The 17,242-nt window shown below is 67.6% G+C and overlaps 2 protein-coding genes across 3 annotated transcripts; one reads left to right on the top strand and one right to left on the bottom strand.

Annotated features, from left to right (window-relative positions):
* Positions 1 to 72: 72 nt before the first annotated feature.
* LOC308194195 (shootin-1-like) lies at positions 73 to 12,119 on the top strand. Of its 2 annotated transcripts, XR_013950390.1 has the most exons (17): positions 73 to 672; positions 2,085 to 2,203; positions 2,419 to 2,470; positions 2,755 to 2,849; positions 3,412 to 3,547; positions 4,173 to 4,270; positions 4,551 to 4,632; positions 4,861 to 4,955; positions 5,230 to 5,376; positions 5,574 to 5,727; positions 5,846 to 5,951; positions 6,366 to 6,415; positions 6,664 to 6,773; positions 7,159 to 7,206; positions 7,363 to 7,534; positions 7,727 to 8,956; positions 9,071 to 12,119. XR_013950390.1 is itself a non-coding variant. In XM_080589724.1 (16 exons), exons 1-16 carry the CDS (start codon positions 636 to 638, stop codon positions 7,966 to 7,968), a joined length of 1,743 nt encoding a protein of 580 aa, XP_080445850.1. In that variant the 5' UTR covers positions 73 to 635; the 3' UTR covers positions 7,969 to 12,119. The 2 variants fall into 2 exon arrangements, 1 of the variants encoding a protein (XP_080445850.1); XM_080589724.1 differs by having other exon boundaries at positions 7,727 to 12,119.
* On the bottom strand, positions 11,584 to 17,141 carry TEX261 (testis expressed 261). Its single transcript, XM_080589739.1, has 6 exons — positions 16,947 to 17,141; positions 16,394 to 16,473; positions 15,929 to 16,082; positions 13,919 to 13,986; positions 12,902 to 13,004; positions 11,584 to 12,529 (listed from the first exon to the last, which is right to left on the bottom strand). The coding sequence occupies exons 1-6, from the start codon at positions 17,014 to 17,016 to the stop codon at positions 12,414 to 12,416; spliced, it is 591 nt and encodes a 196-aa protein (XP_080445865.1). The 5' UTR covers positions 17,017 to 17,141; the 3' UTR covers positions 11,584 to 12,413.
* Positions 17,142 to 17,242: the final 101 nt, after the last annotated feature.

The following is a 17,242-nucleotide window of genomic DNA, read 5'->3' as shown; positions in this document are numbered from 1 at the left end:
CGTGGCAGCCTGGCGCTGCTGTCCCACCTTGTCCCCCCCCAGGGACGTGGGCCAGGCCCTGCCCCATGCTGCAGCTGCCCCGCAGCCAGCCCCACGGGCCCCAGCAGCCAGTGCAGCCCGGCTCTGTGCCCCGTGCTCGGCTGCAGAAAGCTGCCCGGGCTGTGCACAGCTGGCGTCTCGTTAAACTACAGCTCCTTTTCTTTTTTGAGAGGACCCAGGGGGCTTAAAGCCCCCGAGAAGGTGTCTTTGTTGCAAATCTGCACGGAGAAGGCGCAGCCCTGAGGGAACTGGGACTTGCAGCTGGGGCAGAGCGAGTTTCGGTTCCCGCTGCCTTTTTGCAGCAGCGCATCTCCCCGGCACGTTCCCGCTGCAAAAAGCCCTGCTGCCGGGGGTCCCGCCGTGCTCCCCGCCACGTCCCCCCCGAACCAGCACCCCCAGGGCTGCAGCAGCAGCAGGAAAATCCCCGCCGGGATGCGGGTGCTCGGCCCCGAGCTGCTGCTGCTGCACACCGAGGGGCGGCCGCTGGGCCCGCACCGGGGTTTCACTTCCCTGCGGCGGGCGGGCGAGCGCCGGGCTGTTGGGAGCAGGCGGCCCCAGCACCCGGGGGACCGGGGGACACCGGCACCGCTGCCGCCATGGACTGGGCTGGGGAAGGCGCCGGGCAGCTGGCAGGTGAGGCTCGGGGGGGGGTCTGGGGTCCTGGTCCCTTCCCGGAGGCTCAGGGGTAGCCGGGGGTGCCGGCACGTCCCGAGGGAAGGGTGGTGGGGCCGTGCCCGCGGCCTTCCCCGTGGTTTCTGGGTGCCCTGGGCTCCCCGAGGTGCTCTGCAGGGCAGAGCCAGCCCCTGGGGGCTGCAGGGGGGGGTCTGTGCAGCGCAGCCCTGTGTAGGGGAGGGAGGGATGATGTGGGGCTGCATTTAGATACGTCTGCCAGACCCCAGACGTGGGGGGGGTGTCTGTGTGTCTGTCCGCTTGTCTCTCTGTCCATCCTCTGTCCGTCCGTCCGGGCCGTGGGAGGCACACTGCAAAATCTGCCCAAATCTGTGCGCTCTGACGGCGTGGGGTGGGTCAAAGAACAAAACCGGGAGCGATGAGGTGCAGCGGGGTGGCTTGCGAGCACAGCTGGCGCGGGTCCCGTGGGACTACCGGCCCCTGCAGGTGGCTGCGGGTCCTGGTGGCGGAGGGTGGATTAAAAAGGGGGGATTTGGATTCCGGAGCGCATTCCCCACCAGATTAGGGCTGTTATGAAAAGGGTCAGCGGCAGGTGCCGGATTCCTGCCCCGCAGCCCGTGACGCACCGCGGCCCCTGCCTGCTTTGGGAGCTGGTCCAGGGAGGGGCTGATGCAGGAAAATGGGGGTGCACGGCGGTCCTGGGTCCCCCTGGGAGCCCAGCTCGCCCCCCTGCCACTTGCTGCCTGGAGGGACCCCCCAGGACCCTCCATGGTGCCCAGACAGCTGGGGACAGCAGCGGCTCCATCCCTGGAGCTGCGGTCGGTGTCGGCCTCCCGCCGTGCTCCTGCTTTCCCCAGGGACCCCTCCCCGAGCACCCCCTTTGCTCCAGGGTCTCTCTGGTCCCATGGCCGAGCTGCCTCCCCTAAGAAACTTGTTGGTGTTGGCTCTGGCTTTTGCAACCTGTTCCTCGGTCCTTTTTTTGTCACCTCACTGCCTTCTTCATGAGGCCGTGGCTGCAGCAGCGCCTGGCAGCCGTGGCCCACCCGTATCCCGTGGTTTTATGGGGCAGGGAGGGCAGTGCGTTTCTCAGGGGTCCCCGGGCTGTCCCTGTGCAAGGTTTGGCGAGCAGGGAGGAAACCGGGGACCAGTGGGAAACCGGTCATGCTGAAATCGGGACGGGTGAGCGCGGGGCGCTGGCGCCTTCACTGATTTTCAGCAGCAAAATTCGGCTCCGCCGCCGGCCCTGCTGCGGGTCCCTGTCCCCAGCCCGACCACCCCGGTCCCCCGGGGCTGAGCACCCGCAGCCCTGCTCCTGGTGCCTGGGGGGCTGCTGAGCACCGAGCCACAAGGGTGGCAGCGCAAACACCTTCCCACCTGCGCTGGTAACCTCCGGCCCTGTTTCGCTTCCCCTGCAGCCATCGTGGAGTCAGACAGCAATGAGGAGGAGGAGGAAAAAGAGAAGGAGGAGGAAGAGGAGGAAGAGGAGGAAGAGGAGGACGAAGACGAGGAGGAGGAAGAGGCAGCCATGGTCCAGGTATCACTCATGGGCTCATTCTCTGCTTTATTTCCATCTTCCCCATGCAATCCAGAGGGGACAAGAGGGTCCCCTGCCCGCTGGCCCTGCTGTGCCCCGGGGACCCCGGGATGCCGCCGCCGGGCTGTTCCCATCCCAGCGGCCCCATGGAATTGGGGGCTTGGGGCTCACGCGGGGGGGAGCACGGCGCTGAGCGCTGCCTTGCCCCCCCCCAGACCCTCGCCGAGGAAGACGAAGCGAGAGCGTGGCTGGACGACTTCCAGCAGGGTGAGTGCGGCGGCCGCATCCTGCCGAGCATCGCTGGTACCACGCCGTGACCCCGGGCTGGGGCTGGGGGCTGCTCGCCCCCGTCTCCAAGCACCTCGATGGGGATGGAGGAGGTGGGATCGGCCCGGGAAGGGCAGCCCAAACGCACGTCCCGGTGCGGACCCTGGCCCACTTTCTCCGCAGCACCCCAAGCACTGGGGTGGGCGCGGGGTGCCAGGAGGAGGGCAGGGACCGCGGGCAGATGTGGCCGTGCTGGTGCTGAGCCCCGGTCCCCGTCCCGGCAGCCTCACAGGCGCTGCTGGCCGAGCTCTCAGCGCTGGAGGCAGAGTGTGAGATCGAGAGGACGTGCCGCCAGCAAGCCGAGGTGTACGCGGCACAGGTAGGGACCCCGCGCCCGCGGGAGCGGGGCGGTGCTGGGCACCCCTCTGCCATCCCTCTGGCTTCGTTTTTGGGCTGGTTTCAGGGAAACGGGCAGCGCTGTGGGCACAGCTCCCTCCCGGGCCGTGTCCCCTGCCACTGCCCAAAGCCAGGCGCTGCGAGGTGGCGTCACAGGGGGGTGGCAGCAGCGGGGTCACAGGTCACAGCAGGAGCAGGGGCAGGGCTGCCGTGCCCCCCGGGGACGTCAGCAGCAGTTCCGTGCAGAAAGGCTTCAATTTCTGGCCCCTGAATGGGGCTGGAGTTGGCATTTTTGCTGTGCAGGGAAACAAATAGGAAAACGGGGCAAATTCCCACCATTTCCGACGATGTTTCCTGCAATGGGAGAAGCCCCCTCTGTTCTGTGCCCCCGGCCGGCTGCACCTGGCGGGGGGGTCAGGATTTACCAGCGGGGCCAGGACCCTGCTGGCACCCTGCTGGCACCCTGCCTGCCCTGGGGACCCACGGAGCAGCCCCGGGCAGGGCTCCAGCAGCGACCCCCGGCCCCGGCCCCGGCCTCTCCGCAGGTGCAGAAGGAGAACACGAAGCTGAAGCGGCTCAGCCTGGCCCTGCCGCCCGGTGTGGGCGCAGGGGACGGGGACCTGCCCGAGGAGGGGGACGCCAGCCCCGACCCTGCCCAGCGCCACGGGCAGGAGCTCAAGGGTGAGCCGGGCCCCTCTATTTTTGCCTCTCCCCGCATTGCTCCCACGGCACCCAGGGGTGAATTCTGCCCCAGCTGCGCTCGCTCCTGGTGCGAGCCACAGACCCCGGCCGTTCCCGTAGTGGTGTTCTCAAAATTAGCTAATTAGCAGCAAGCACGTCGTACCCCAAAGTCGCATTAATTGGTGCTGAGCCCACGGGTCCCTGTCCCCTGCCCGGCTGCGTCCCTCGGTGCCACCCACGCGGCGTTTGTCCTGCGGCTCTCCCTCGTGCCTCATTCTGGGAAAGGACGAGGGAGCGCTGCTGGGACAAGTGAAAAAGGCGAAACGAAAACGCTGCAGCCCCGCTTCCTCCTCCTCCCTTCTGTTTTCCCATGCTCGAGATTTCGGTTGCGTTTGTGGCCTGGAGCTTGTTTCGCCTGCCTGTGCTGGGGGGCGGGGGGGGGGGTGGATGCTGTGCTCAGGGGTGCTGTGCTCAGGGGTGCTGTGCTCAGGGGTGCTGTGCTCAGGGGTGCTGCGCTCCAGCCTCCAGCGGGGTCGTCGGTGACGCAGCCAGGACGGGTGCCACCTGGGGAGGGGGCTGCTGTCCCCTTGGCCACCCCGTGCCCCCCCCCCCCTTTTCGCTCCAGGTCTGCAGGAGAAGCTCTCCTGGCTGCTGGTGGAGAAGAAGGAGCTCAGCGTCCAGGTCCAGGAGCTGCAGAGGCAGAACCGGGACCTGCAGGAGCAGGTACGGGGGCAGCCCCCCTCCCACCCGGCCGTGCCCCCTCCCCAGGAGCCCCTCGGCCTCCCCCGATGTGCTCAGAGCCCCCTCAGCACCTTCCCTTTTCCCCGCCTTCCCCAGCTCCTGCTCGTCCTTGCAGCTCCTTGCTGAGCTGGGGATGGGCTTTGGGGGGGGGCTGAAGGACCCCTCCGTGTGCAGCCCCTCTCCCTGATGCTGGGGGGGGGGGCAGGCTGGGGGCAGCAGGACCCAAGCCCGGGGTGCCAACGAGGGGCTTGTCCTGCTGCAGCTGGAGAAGGAGAAGCTGGAGAGGCAGAGCCTGCGGGCGGCCCTGGATTCATCCCAGCGGACGCTCAAATCCTTCAAGAGAGGTGAGGGGGGGTGCTGGGTCCCCCCGGCACCGCTCCCGGCCCCGCTGCACCCCACCAGGGAGGTGCCGGCTGGCTCCCCAGTGCCACCAGTGCCCCCAGCGCCACACAGTGACCCAGCTGAGGGGAGCCAGCGGGAACCAGAGGCGATGCCGCAGCCCCAGCGCGGGGATTTGGGCGTCCCGAGGGGGTTTGTGGCCCCCGCCCCGAGCTGAGCCCCCGCCCTGGCAGTGTCCCAGGTCGTCACCCAGGACTACTGCGAGGCGCTGCAGAAGCTGGAGCTGGAGCAGGACCTGCGCCTGCATGCCGAGGCCTTCGCCCACAAGGTGCGGGCGGGCTGGCGGGGGGCACCCCGGGGTGCTGGGGGGGGGGGGCAGGTGCCCTATGGGACATTGGGGGGCAGGGGCGTCAGCGCCCCTCAGTGCACTGCTGGCTTCGCCCCAAATCCCAAGGGGAAGCGGCAGCTCCCGGGTGCCCATCGCAGCTCCCGGGGATGCTGCCCCGCAGAGCACAGTTTGGTTTTTGGGGTTTTTGGCCGCGGCACGGCGAGGGGCTGAGCACCAGCCTCCGCCCCTCCCCGACCCCCGGCCCCTCGGGCAGATGCTGGTGGCGAAGAAGGAGGCGAGCAGGCAGAGCAGCATCCTGCTGCAGAGCGCGGGGCCCAGCGCCCAGCTGCTGCGGGCGCTGCAGGAGGTGGGGAGCCTCACCCGGGCGCTGGAGGAGGCGCGGCAGCAGCACCAGCAGCAGGTGAGAGCCGCGGGGTACGGCACTGGGTGGCTCCAGACCTCCGCATCCCTCGCCGCGCACCGCCTGCCGTCGCCCGGAGAGGGTTTCCCTCCGTGGATTTCCACCGCCACGCTGTGGAAGCCCGGGGAGGGCTCCCGGGGCTGGGCTGGCGCTTGGTGGGACCCCCCCTGCCCTGCCCCACGCGTGTCCGCCCGCAGGTGAAGGAGCTGGAGGAGCAGCTGGGCGCGAGGCCGCGACAGGAGGAGCTGGAGCTGGCCCGGGCTGCGCTGGCTGCGGCCGAGGAGGGGAGGCAGGAGCTGAGGGCGCAGCTGCAGGAGGCGCGCGGGCGGCTGGCGGAGCTGGAGGCGGCCGGTGGGTGCCTCGCCCCGACCCCCGGCCTGGGGGCTTCGGCTCACTGGGGGGAACCAGCCCCAGAACGGGCGGGCACCCCCCCACCCCACCCCGAGCCCTAAATGTGGCCCCACCGCAGCGCGGTCGCAGCAGGAGAAGCAGGAGGGGGACCTGGCACGGAGCGAGCCCGCGCCGCCACCGCCGCCACCACCGCTGCCACCGCCTGCGCCCACCGTCCCCGTGGAGTAAGTGGCACGGCACCAGGGGGCTTCAGGCCTGTGTGGGCCGCGGGGACCCGAACCCTTCTCCGTCCCACACAGGCTGCTTGTCCCGTGGGGCTGTGCCTTGTCCCGTGGGGCTGTGCCTTGTCCCCGGGCTGTCCCCAGGGTGCTGTGGGTGCCAGGAGGGCAGGGAGCAGATGGGGCACGGTGCCGGGGGGCTCTGGCTGGGCGCTGGGGTGGGTGAGGTGGGGACGGCTCTGAGCAGGGACCTGGGGGGGTCTGGCCGGGTCCTTACCAGGGCCGCGGGTGGAGCAGGGGATGCGGGCAGGCCGGGCTGTGCGTTTGGCCGCTCGCTGCTTTTTGCTGTGTTTGCAGCAGGGAGCAGGGAGCGGGGAGCAGCTCCGGCAGGCTCTCAGCCCCGCTCCCCCCCCCCTGCAGCCCCCTCTTGGCGCTCAGGCAGAGGAAGGGGCAGGCAAACCCGCAGCACCGTAAGTCCGAGAGCGTGGCCCCAAGCTCCTGCCCTCCCCTCCTGCGCCTCCCCCTGCGCGGGGGCACCCTGGTACCCCCCAATTCCCAGGGGAGTGCCGGCGATGCTCCTGACACGGACGGAGCGCCTGCCCTGCGTGGGGGGGCGAGCACCCCCCAGCCAGGCACGGGACGTCCCGTGGCGGGGCTGGAGGGGGCAGCTCCCCGCTGCCGCGGTGCGTGGGGTCCCAGCAGGGTGCTCCCCGCGCAGGCAAGCCGGGAGCGAGCGATGCCAAAGCCCAGGCCGTGCAGGAGATGATGGAGCGGATAAAGAACGGGGTGGTGCTGAGGCCCGCGAAGGAGCGGGTGCCCCTGGGCCAGGTAGGAGGCGTGGGGCTGGTCGCCTCCGGACCCTGTCCCGTGGGGGAATGGCCCCGGGGCTGGGACTCGGGGTGCTTTTGGGGAGCACCAGCTCCTGCGCGCCTCTGCTGGGTGCACACAAAAGGGAACGTGAAAGGGGGCCGGGGCCCCCTGGGCCAGGTCTGTGGGACCGCTGCTCCCGAGCCAGGGCAGCACTGATGGGGACAGGCAGGGGAGCCGGAGCCTTACCCCGAGGGTACCTGCCTGGCCTGGCCTGTCCCTTCCTGAGAAACCCTGGGCTCCCCAGCCCCAGTGCCTGCGTCGCCCTGGGGACCATGGGCACGGGGGGGCTGCGGGGCCGAGGGGACAGTGGGACGTGTTCCCATCTCCTCCCGTCCTCCCGCAGTCAGCCAGCAAGCGGCGGAGCGCGGCGCTGGAGCTGCGGGGCATCCTGGTGAGCAGCTCTGTCCCCAGCGAGGGGGGTGCCCCTTCCCGGGGTGCATGGAGGTGGCAGCACGGGGTGACCCAGCTGGAGCTGGGGAGCGCCCCGTGGGTCCCCCCCCCCCGGGGCTGTTCCCGTAGCTCCCCGGCTCGGCGCGCTCTCTCCTAGGGCGCCATGCGCAGGGCGAGCAGGAGGGCGAGCGGGCGCAGGAGCAGCGTGCGGGGCCAGGACAGCCAGCTGGAGGCCATCCTGCAGCGGCGCCGCCGGGCGATCGATGCCCCTGCGTCCCCCCCGCAGCCGGACAGCACCGGCCCCGGGGCTGGGGGCAGGACGGAGCCTGGTAAGGGCCGGGGCTGGGCGCAGAGGGGCTGCGGGGCTTGGTTCAGGGGCTCGGGTTGGGCTGTGCCGCCCGCATGGTGGCACAGGTCCATCATACAGGGCCTGCTCTCGCTGGCCCCGTGCTTGCAGCATCCCGTTGTGACTCTGATGACCCCCTCTGTCTGTCTGTCTGTCTGTCTGTCTCTCTCCCCAGGGCACGAGGACGCTGGCAGGGCTGCCTCCCCCGGCCGCTGGCACGGGGACGGGGACCCGGTCCAGTTCCGACCGCGGGCAATGGGAGGCATCTCCCGGAGCCGGCCCTGCGCCTGGCTGGCCGGGGGGGGAGAGACGGCGGAGAGGGGGCAGCCCGAAACCCAGCTCAGCCCTGCCCGGAGCGGGGCGGCCGGAGGGGAGCAGATCTGTCCGTCTGTCCAGTCATCCGTCCGTCCCGCTTAGGGGGAAGAAGCAGCCACCAGCCGTGTCCCCAGGGCCACCAGCACGCAGCTGCTGGCTGGGGCACGGCAGCGCGGGAGCAGAAGTCTGCCCCAAACCGGGGAAACACCGCTGGGCTGGGGGCGATGCTGGGGGCAGCGGGGGGGGGATGAGAAGGGGCAGGGTCCGAGGTCACGGCAGGGCCACGCCTGGCGAGAAGTGACAGACGCAGACGGACCCGGCGGACAAGGCCATTCACCGCTAGCTTTGTGCTCATTTCCTAGCAGCCTGTACCCTCCTGTGCTTTAATTAAAGGCGAGGCGGCACCGGGTTCCCCCAGGCTCCTTCGCAGACCCTCTCGTGCTGGGGGCTCGGGCGCAGAGCGAAGCCCCCCGCACGGTGGCACCGCGGGGGCTCGCCCTTGGCCGCGGCACAGTGCAGGGGCTGCGGACCCCCCGGGTGCTCCAGCGCATCCAAGCAGCACGGGGCAGGGACGTAGGGGCTCGGTTCTGGCTGCCGGAGGAGCTGGAGGTGGCCAGGGATGGGCACAGCACCGGGGGGACTTCGGTCTCCATCAGCCACTGCTGTTCCCCCCCGAACAGCCGGAGGACGGCAGCGCTCTCCAGCCGCTCGGAGCACCAGCTGTGCTGCACCCGGGGCATCAGCTGCAAGGTTTTGGGGCCAGAGCTCCCCCAGCAGACTCTGAGTGGCAGAAAAGGGGCAGGGTCCCCAGCTGGGCCAGCCAGGGCTGCCCAGCCCCACCGCTGCAAACCCACCCCAGGCTTGCTTCTATGCCTGCAGGGAAAAAAAAAACTAACTAGGGCTGGGAGCATCATCTCGGGGGCTGCTCAACCCACGGGGTGGCTCCTTGTGCACGTCTCCTTTTCTAAACAGCTCTGCTGGTGAAGGCAAAGGAGGGAAAAGCTGCGTGTCCGAGCCATGGGACGGGCAGGGCAGGGCTGTCGCTGCGCCCGAGCTGCCCTCTCGGGCTGGCGGGGAGCCACGCGCCTCGGTGCGGGAGTTAAATTATTCTCCCCGTTAAAAACTTACGCCTTTTTCATAGGCCGGACTGATGTAGCTTCCCCTTGCTGCCAGCGATCTGATGATGCCTCGTTGTGCTAATTAGGGAGCCGGCCGGCAGCAGGGCGAGGGGCCCGCGGGGACGCGGCCGTGCCACGCGGTGCGGGTGGTGGCACAGCGAGGGGACACGGCCCCGGGGACAGCCAGCACCACTTCCAGCACTGCCTCACCTCTGCGCATTTTCTTTCGCATCGTGGAAGACAGAGACGGATTTAAGTAAATATTTAGGCTCACTTTCTGATTACCGGGCACTTCTTGTCCCGCTCCTTCGGTTCTCAGGCACTTGGAGGGTGCCACACAGAAACCAGGCAGGGCCACGCTGCCGTGGGAGGCAGGAGCTCAGCCCGAGGGGCAGGACGGCAGCGTGGGGAGCTGAGCAGCTCCTCTGGGGCAGGAGGTGACAGCCACAGGGACCCCGGCCCCGGGGACGTCCCAGCCCCGCGGGTGACTCAGCAGCCTGCCCTTTCCGCCCGCCGCCGTGCTCCGGCGAGCCGATTCCTCTCCCCTGAGCGCACCCTCCGCACACCCATGAAAATCGATGCCCGCTTCCCGGCTCTGCTCCTGGGGGGACAGGAGAGCCCCCGCGGCGCCGGCCAGGCTGTGGCAGCGAGAGCAGAGGCGCTTGGGCACTTGGCCGCGTGTGCATGCACGACCCTTAAATCCTCACCCAAAGCGGTAATTCGCTCTGGGGTTCGATGTAGGCAGGCAGAAGCTCTGCGGGAGGACGCCGGCACGTTGCTGCCCGGCCGGGGAGGATGAGGGCACGCTGCCTTCCTCCCCAGGGGGCTGGCGGGGGCAGCACCCAGCGAGCACAGCATTTTCCAGCTGCAGCCCCCCCGGGTGCACTGGTTTTGTCCCTGCCCACGGCAGGAGCTGGGAGCCCACGCCGGGCCCGGTGCCGCGCTCGCCCTGCACGCGCAGCACCGTGCGCTCGCGGCCCTGCAGCGTTTCCGTCCCCGCAGCCGCCCGCGTGGCTTTGTCTGACGCTCGCCTTTGAAATATTGACGGGGCTGTGCTCGCGATCATCCCGTGGTGTGGCTCCTCCGAATCCACCCCGGCTCAGCCCAACGGGTCGTGAACATCCTAAATACCCGGGAAGCATCACGAGGAGCTGGGGAAAGCATCCTGAGAAGGCACAGCACCCTGCCCCGGCTCAGCGACAGGACAAGGGGCACCAAAAAGCCCCCCTGGAAGGGGTATAAAAGCCGCCGACCTTTCCTGTCGGTCCCTGGCACAGCAGCCACGGCCCCCAAAGGGCTCCTGGCCGACTCCTCCTTCCCCCGCAGCACGGTCAGAGGAATTTGAATTACAAATTTGAACCTGAGGGTGCTGAGCTGCCCTGCTGCGCCCAGCCTCAACCCAAGGGCCTCACCTGCCCCTGTCCCCGTCCCTGCTGCCACCATGCAGCGCCCGCTCCGGCCCATCTGGCGGTGCCTGAGGCAGTGGAAACTGTTAGAGACACTTCGGAGCAGAGCTGTGAAGACGTGGCTGGAAGGAGCCGTCCCCCCGCGTGTCCCCTCCCGCTGTCCCGTCCCCGAGGTGCCGCCACCGCAGCAGCCGGCTTCCCCTCCCTCCTCCTGCCACCAGGCTCTCCCACCTCCTGCAGAAAATCTTGTTTTCAGCACGAATCTCAGCGAGCCTCACCCCCTGCCTCGAGCAGGAGCACCCGGAGCTGCGGCGAGGGATTTGGAGCCCCGCTGGGCTCCGGTCACCGGATCCGGGCACCGGAGGTGCTGTAACCGCACAAAGGGTGCACCGCGGGCACCCATCGCTGCCGAGCCCGTCCTGACACCCGCACGGGCCCGCACGCTGCAGCCTTGGGACGAAACCACAGCAGGATCCGGAGAGCACCCCCAGGAGCTCCCCGCAGCACGGGCAGCAACCGCTCGCCTCCCGTCCCGCCCCGTCCCTCCTCCTCGCCACACGCCTCCGTGCCACCACCCGGCGTGCTTTCCGCTGCCGACCGCTCTGCTTTGCTCTTGGTGCTTCCACTTCCACCCCTCGTGCCCCAGGAAAGGCCCAGGGCATCCCCCAGAGCCTCCCTGACCGAAGCTGCCTTCCTCACCGCGCCCTCGCAGCGCGCGGCCTGCAGGGCTCCGCAGCGCCGGGTGGCCCCGGGGACGTGCCCCTTCTTCTCCCCGCTGCTTCTCTAGAAACGAAAACCACCCATCAGCACGCGCAGGCGGTGTCCTCAGGGGATGCCATCCGAGGTGGGGGCTGCAGGGGCGCCGCTGCACCCAGCTTCTCAGGTAATGAGGCAAACGTCACCGCCGTCGAGCTGACGAGCAGCTCTCGAACAGAAACCACGCTTCTGTTCCACTCGGTGTAAAGGCGCAGCAGTGTCAGTGGGACCGAGCAGCCCCGGGGACGAGCAGCGCGACGCAGACCGAGGCTGTGCGCGACGGGGCTTCAGCCAGAACCGGCCACGAGACAAAACGAGCCGTTTTCTCAGAAACTCCTTAAAAACCATCCCAGACCTGCAGGACCCTGCGTTCCTGGTGAGCCCGGGGAAACTCGGCTCTGCCGCGGGCCGAAGCTGACCACGAACAAAGCACAAAAGGGAAAAAAAGATTGTTTTAATGATCATAGGAAGGAACAAAGGGTTCGCACCTCCTCCTCAGCAGGATCATCTAGTTTTGTTTTTTTTTAAAATTGGAAATTAGGGAGGCCTGGCGGGTTTAGTAGCACAGAAGATGCCGAGCAGAGACCCGCGGAGGCTGAGCACCTCGCCCAGACCCCCGCTGCCCGGCACGGAGCAAACGCGGCTCCCGGGGCCTCGCTCCCACGGCCAGCAGCTTCCAGGCCCCTCAGGGAGGCTTCCAGCAAAACCAGAGAAAAGTGGAGATCTCCAACATTAAATCAAACAAAAAAAAACGCGCTCCTTCCGGGCCACCCCCTGCTGTCTCGGGGTGCTCCCCGTGCCGACGCGCGCCGCGCCGCCAGCATCCTCCAGCGCCAGCGGGCGGGGACACGGGGCTCAGCAAGAGGTTGGTTGCTTTTTTTTTTTTTTTAATTAATGGCTCCGTGTAAACCTCAGTTAGACGTCAACGGTCTGCTGCTACGCCGAGGGAACGCGTGCCCGCAGCCAAACTACATCACACAAACTCCAGACTTCCACCGAGAGCTGGCGACGGTGCCTGGCAGGTCTCTGCGTGGGGCGCGCGGCTGCGGCCGGACCCTCCTCTCCCTCCTCCTCCTCGCAGACAGTCCCAGGACGTCAGCGGAGCCCGTCCAGTGCCGCTGCTGCCTGCAGCCCCCACGTATCCACACGTTCCCAGCAGGATCCCGGCCGCAGGCATCGAGGAGGGCTCCAGCGAGGCGTGGGGACCGCGCTGCCCCGCAGCCCTCGGCACAGTTTGGGTCCGCCCGGCACCGGCTGCCTGCGGGGCTCAGTAAATCTTCTGCCGGCTGGGCAGGATGGCCTCCTTGATGAAGGAGAAGATGAGGAGGATGCCAGAGCGCTTGCCCCTCTTTCCCTTGGTGAAGTAGTTGGAGACGACGTCATCTGCGCAGAGAAGGGAAGAGGAATCAAAATCAGCGATTGCTGGGACAGGTCCTCTGATTTCAGGGCAGCACACAAGCAGGACAGTTCCTGGTTTGCTCACATCTGGGCTGTTCCAGGCCTACGGGCAGCCCAGATCCCCCAGTTCTGAGACTGGAGCATGAGGGGAGAGCCCACCGAGAGCTCCAGGGCGCCAGGACAGAGCGAAGCAGCCCCATGAGCCCAGGAGCTGACACAAGGCCAGAGCAGCCTCGCTCTGCCCCTCGCCAGGCAGGCGTTGCTGGATCGTTCCCTTCCGCCCTGGCTTTGGGAAGGATTTGGGAAGGATTTGGGAAGGATTTCCCCCCCCCACAAGAGGGAACGAGGAGCGCTCACCTCCAGGCTGCACTGTGGACGGCAGGATGTTCTCTCCGGCCGACAAGGAGACGAAAAAAGCAAAGGGGATCAACCACAGGCAGAAGGTGAAGTAGGCGAGGACCTGCGGGCAGAGCAAAGTGGTGAGAGCCGGGGTCAGGGCACGTCCTCTGCAACACGACAGCCCCCCCTCGCTCCAGCGTGGCGCTGGGTTTCTGCCTGAACCCCCTGAGGGAAAGGGCACTGAGAGGGGAGATCCCGCAACTCCTTACCCTCAGACCTGCAGAGCCAACACGGGGACGAGGAATCCCCCGGCTACCTCCAGAGAAGGGCAGGGCAGAGGACGCCCTTACTCCTGAAAACCTTCGCTGCTCCCAGAACTTTAAAGAGCGCGATTAACCAACCAGGAAATCGGCCACGCTGCTGTAACTAAACCCTCCCGGTACCTTGCGGGGACGAAGAGGAACTGGCGCACCAGGGTTTGCTGCTCCTGCCCCGAGGCTTGGAGCCAGAGCCCCAGGGGGTGCCCCCACGCCGCGGGCTGCAGCGCTGACCAGCTCCGCGGCACTGCAGGAGCGTTACATTTCACCAAGTTTCTTTGTTTGCTTGGTTTTTCGGTTTCACAAGAAGTTTTCTGTGGGGTTTAAGGAGGCCCCGTTGTGAATCTGGGCCTCCACCTCCCCAGCAGCTGTGAGGGCGGCAGGACAGAGGAATCAGCGTGTCTGAGGCATAAAACGAGGAGCAATTATTCCAAGAAGGAGGTAGTTCGTGTTTAGCTTGCAAAAAAAAATTAAATAGTAGTATTTTTTCTACTTCTCCTAGCTTTTAGCACCGAAGAAAAAAAAATCCACCATCTGCACGGAAGATACAGCATTCCTTCCTGCCCTTCACTGGCTAAGAAAGCCCCAAGGCCGTGCCCGAGGGGTCTGGAAGAGAAGCTGTGGCTTTCCGGGTGCCTTTGGGGACCGAGCAGGGCCCCCAGAGGCCCGAGGAGCGCTGCCCTCTGCCCCCTTCCGCCGTGCCCCCGCGGCCCCTCACCTCGGAGAAGAGGTAGTACTCCTCCGCGAAGTACTGGAAGGCCAGGTAGTGGTTCAGGACGACCAGCACTGCCGAGGGAACACACAGCAGGGTCAGCCTCCAGCCTGAGGACAGCGCCACGGCTCCCCCCAGGACAAACCCCTCTCCGACCGCCCATCCCCGCAGCCCATCCCCACCTGCAGCCTCGCTGTCGCCCAAGGAATTTCGGATCGTGCGTGAACCCGGTGAGAAACTGTCTGGGTCCCCAGACCCCAGCCCCGTTTGTCTCCCCGCGCAGCCTCCAAGGAGCCCGAGCCCCTTCTCGTCCCGAGCCAGAGGGCGCCCGGAGCCCAGCCTGCGAGCGCAGCACGGCCCCGAGGGGATGGGAAAAACCCCGCACGCACGGCAGCTGCCGAGGGGCTCTGCGGCCAGACGTAAAGCGACTCAAGCTGAAACGGGCTCACGCAGTCCTCAGCAGAGAAAAACACCGCTTGGCCCCCGGGGAGCTCGCTGGTGCCTTTTATCCGAGGCGCTAGGACAGCTCCTCCAGCCCAGCTCGGGGTCAGCACAGCCCTGGGCACGAGGCAGCCCCGAGGCGAAGTGCTTCGTCCTGCGCTGCCCCTCGGCTCCGCCAGCTGAGGAACGCGACCAAAACCCAGAGAACTCTGCAAGGTGAGAGCCCGGGCCTGCCAGGAAACACAGCCCCTGATCTACGCGCCACGGGAGAGCCGCTCTCATTTTCAGGCAGCGGACGAAATCCTGCCTACTGGAATCCTTTGAGGAGCGAAGGTACGTCAGTCACGCGCGACGAGCACCCTAAAATATGCATGGCAACTCCAGAAAATATGCGTAACAACTCCAGAACGCCACGCCAGAAGCAGTTCTGCCCGCTCAGTACTGAAGGTGTCACTCCGAATCACTCAGAGCAGAGACCTGAAGTCACATCCACGCACAGGACGCTTCAGCACGCAGGAGGCTCGGAGCAAAAACCAAAATAAAGCCGTTCCACCGACTCCGAGCTACCACGAGCCATCCTGACGGCGCTCCCAGCCCACTGCCCATGGCGTGCCTCGTCCCTGCCGTGCTCCCCTGCACACCCGCCACCCGAGCAGGACAGACAGACAGGACGGAAGGACACCCACGCAGCTGGGGAGGCACCTGCACCAGTTGGCCCAGCGCTGCCCCACGGGCACCGCGGTCTCGCGGCGCCCCACGCAGGCACTGCTGGCAGTGTCTGCAGGCTGTGAGATGTCGCTGCTTGGGGCAGAAACCTCTGCTCGCCTGCAGCACGAGCCCACGGCAGCCCCTCGGCAGGACGGGAGCGTCTCGGTGCCACCGTCCTGCCAGGACTTGGCCCAGGAGGCCGGGAGCCTGCAGGCGCCGGGGATGGAACCGAGACGGCCACAGCAGTGGGGCTGCAGGAAAGGGGTCAGCAAGGGAAACAAAATCCCCCGTCTAAAAGCATTAAAGCTCTTTTCTACCTGCACTTTTTGCAGTAACCGTGATGGATTTCCATCTGTGTATAACCACAGGCTTTTATTTTAAAGCTTTCCTTTCTCTAAGCAGCTCCTCATAACGATACACACGCAGTGCCTCCCGCAGCGCAGCGCCGCATCAGGCTGTAATTATCCACGTGGGGTTTTGTAGCTCGCTTCAGATCCCTCCCTGCTCTGTACCAAGACACAACGAACGCTGGTGGCAGCCTCCACGCAACCTGGGGCAGGAACCTGGCTCAGAAACCCGGGGCAGGAACCTGGGGCAGGAACCCAGCCCTGCCACACTTCGAACCGGCTCCCGGCGGCCCAGGACAAACGAGCACAGAGGCTGCAGCTGTCCCACGTGCACCATAAAGCGAGATTAAGGCGCACGGTACAAAGCTCGAAGTCCTGGGGCCTCCCTAACGCCCTGGCAGCTGCAGTGCAACGCCCGAGCCCTCACCAACGCCCAGCTGGAGCTCAGGCTCCTGCTGCCCTGTGCCACCCTGCGCCGCCCCGTGCCACCCCATGCCGCCCCCTGCCACCCCGCGCTCACCGCAGGACAGGATGAAGTTGGAGGAGGTCAGCACGATGAAGGGGAAGGTCTGCAGCAAACCGAAGTAGACCAGGTTGGTGAAGAGCCCCACGCCCACCATGAAGCCGGGGAAGTGCTCGAAGAGGTAGAGGCCGACGAGCACCGCCGTGGAGAACTGGAAGAGAGGAGCGGGGTGTCACAGCCCTGCCTGGGGTGACACGGGGGTCCTGGGGGGGGAACCAGGCAGGGCTGAGCCTCCCCTGGCTCCTGCACAGAAGGACTGCAGTGCGTGCAGAGGAAATACAGCTCTTGAGCTGCTTTTATTCAGCTACGGAGGCAAAACCCGGCTGTGGTCACAGCAGGGAGCCTGCTGTCACCAGGGCCACCCCTCGCAGGGAGCATCCGTGTCCCCGGCGCCCCGAGGAGGGGACAGGATGACGTCCCGTGCCATCCCCAGGCAGGACGCGGTGGCGTTTCGGCACTCACCCAGATCATGTACTTGATGATCCTCCTGGTGACAACCGTGTACTCCTCGATCAGCTCCGCCAGGTAGTAGAGGCCGGCGGCTGCGGGAGGAACGCTCGGCTCAGCCCCGCCGCCGTGGGGGCAGGATGGGGGCACCGGGGTGGGGGGGGGGGGTCCCGGGGGGCTGCAGGAGCGGCGCAAACGGGGGCACCCAGCGGGACCCCAACCCTGGGGCACCCCCAGGACCTCGGGGGCACCCTGGTGACCTTGGTGGCGCCCGGCTTGTGTGGCACCGGGTGGCCTCGGGACCCTGGGGACCCCAACCCCCTGGGCACCCCCACCCCCTGGGGACCCCCACCCCCTGGGGACCTCCCAACCCCATGGGGACCCCCACACCCTGGGGACCCCCCAACCCCATGGGGACCCCAACCCCCTGCGGCACCGAGGGGACCCCCGGGGGACCCCAACCCAGCGGCACCCGGGGACAAAAAGGGGACCGGGGGACAAGCGGGGACCCCCACCCCGGGGCACGGCCGCCCCCCAGCCCCGCTCCCCGGGGGTCCCGGAGCCTCACCGATGGCCAGGGTGACGAAGGCGACCTGCAGCAGCAGGGACAGCCAGCTCAGCGCGTACAGGAACCACATGGCCGGGCCGAGCCGAACCGGGCCGGGCCCCGCCGCTCCGAACGGGACCGCACCGGGCCGGGAGCGGGGCCGGGCCCCGCCGCTGCCCACGCGGCGCCGGAACCAGCGAGCGGCCCGGCCCGGCCCGGCCCCGCCGCCGCGCCCTCTGCAGGCCCGGAGGGCCTCACCCGGGGGGGCCGGCACCGGGTGCGGGGCCCGCAGCCCCCCCAGGGGTCCCGGTGTGCCC

This window comes from Anser brachyrhynchus, assembly GCF_964034855.1.
Source record: "Anser brachyrhynchus genome assembly, chromosome: 4".
Lineage (NCBI taxonomy): Eukaryota > Metazoa > Chordata > Aves > Anseriformes > Anatidae > Anser > Anser brachyrhynchus.
Note: the sequence above shows the minus strand (reverse complement) of the source record. Positions and strands in the feature narration are given on the sequence as shown.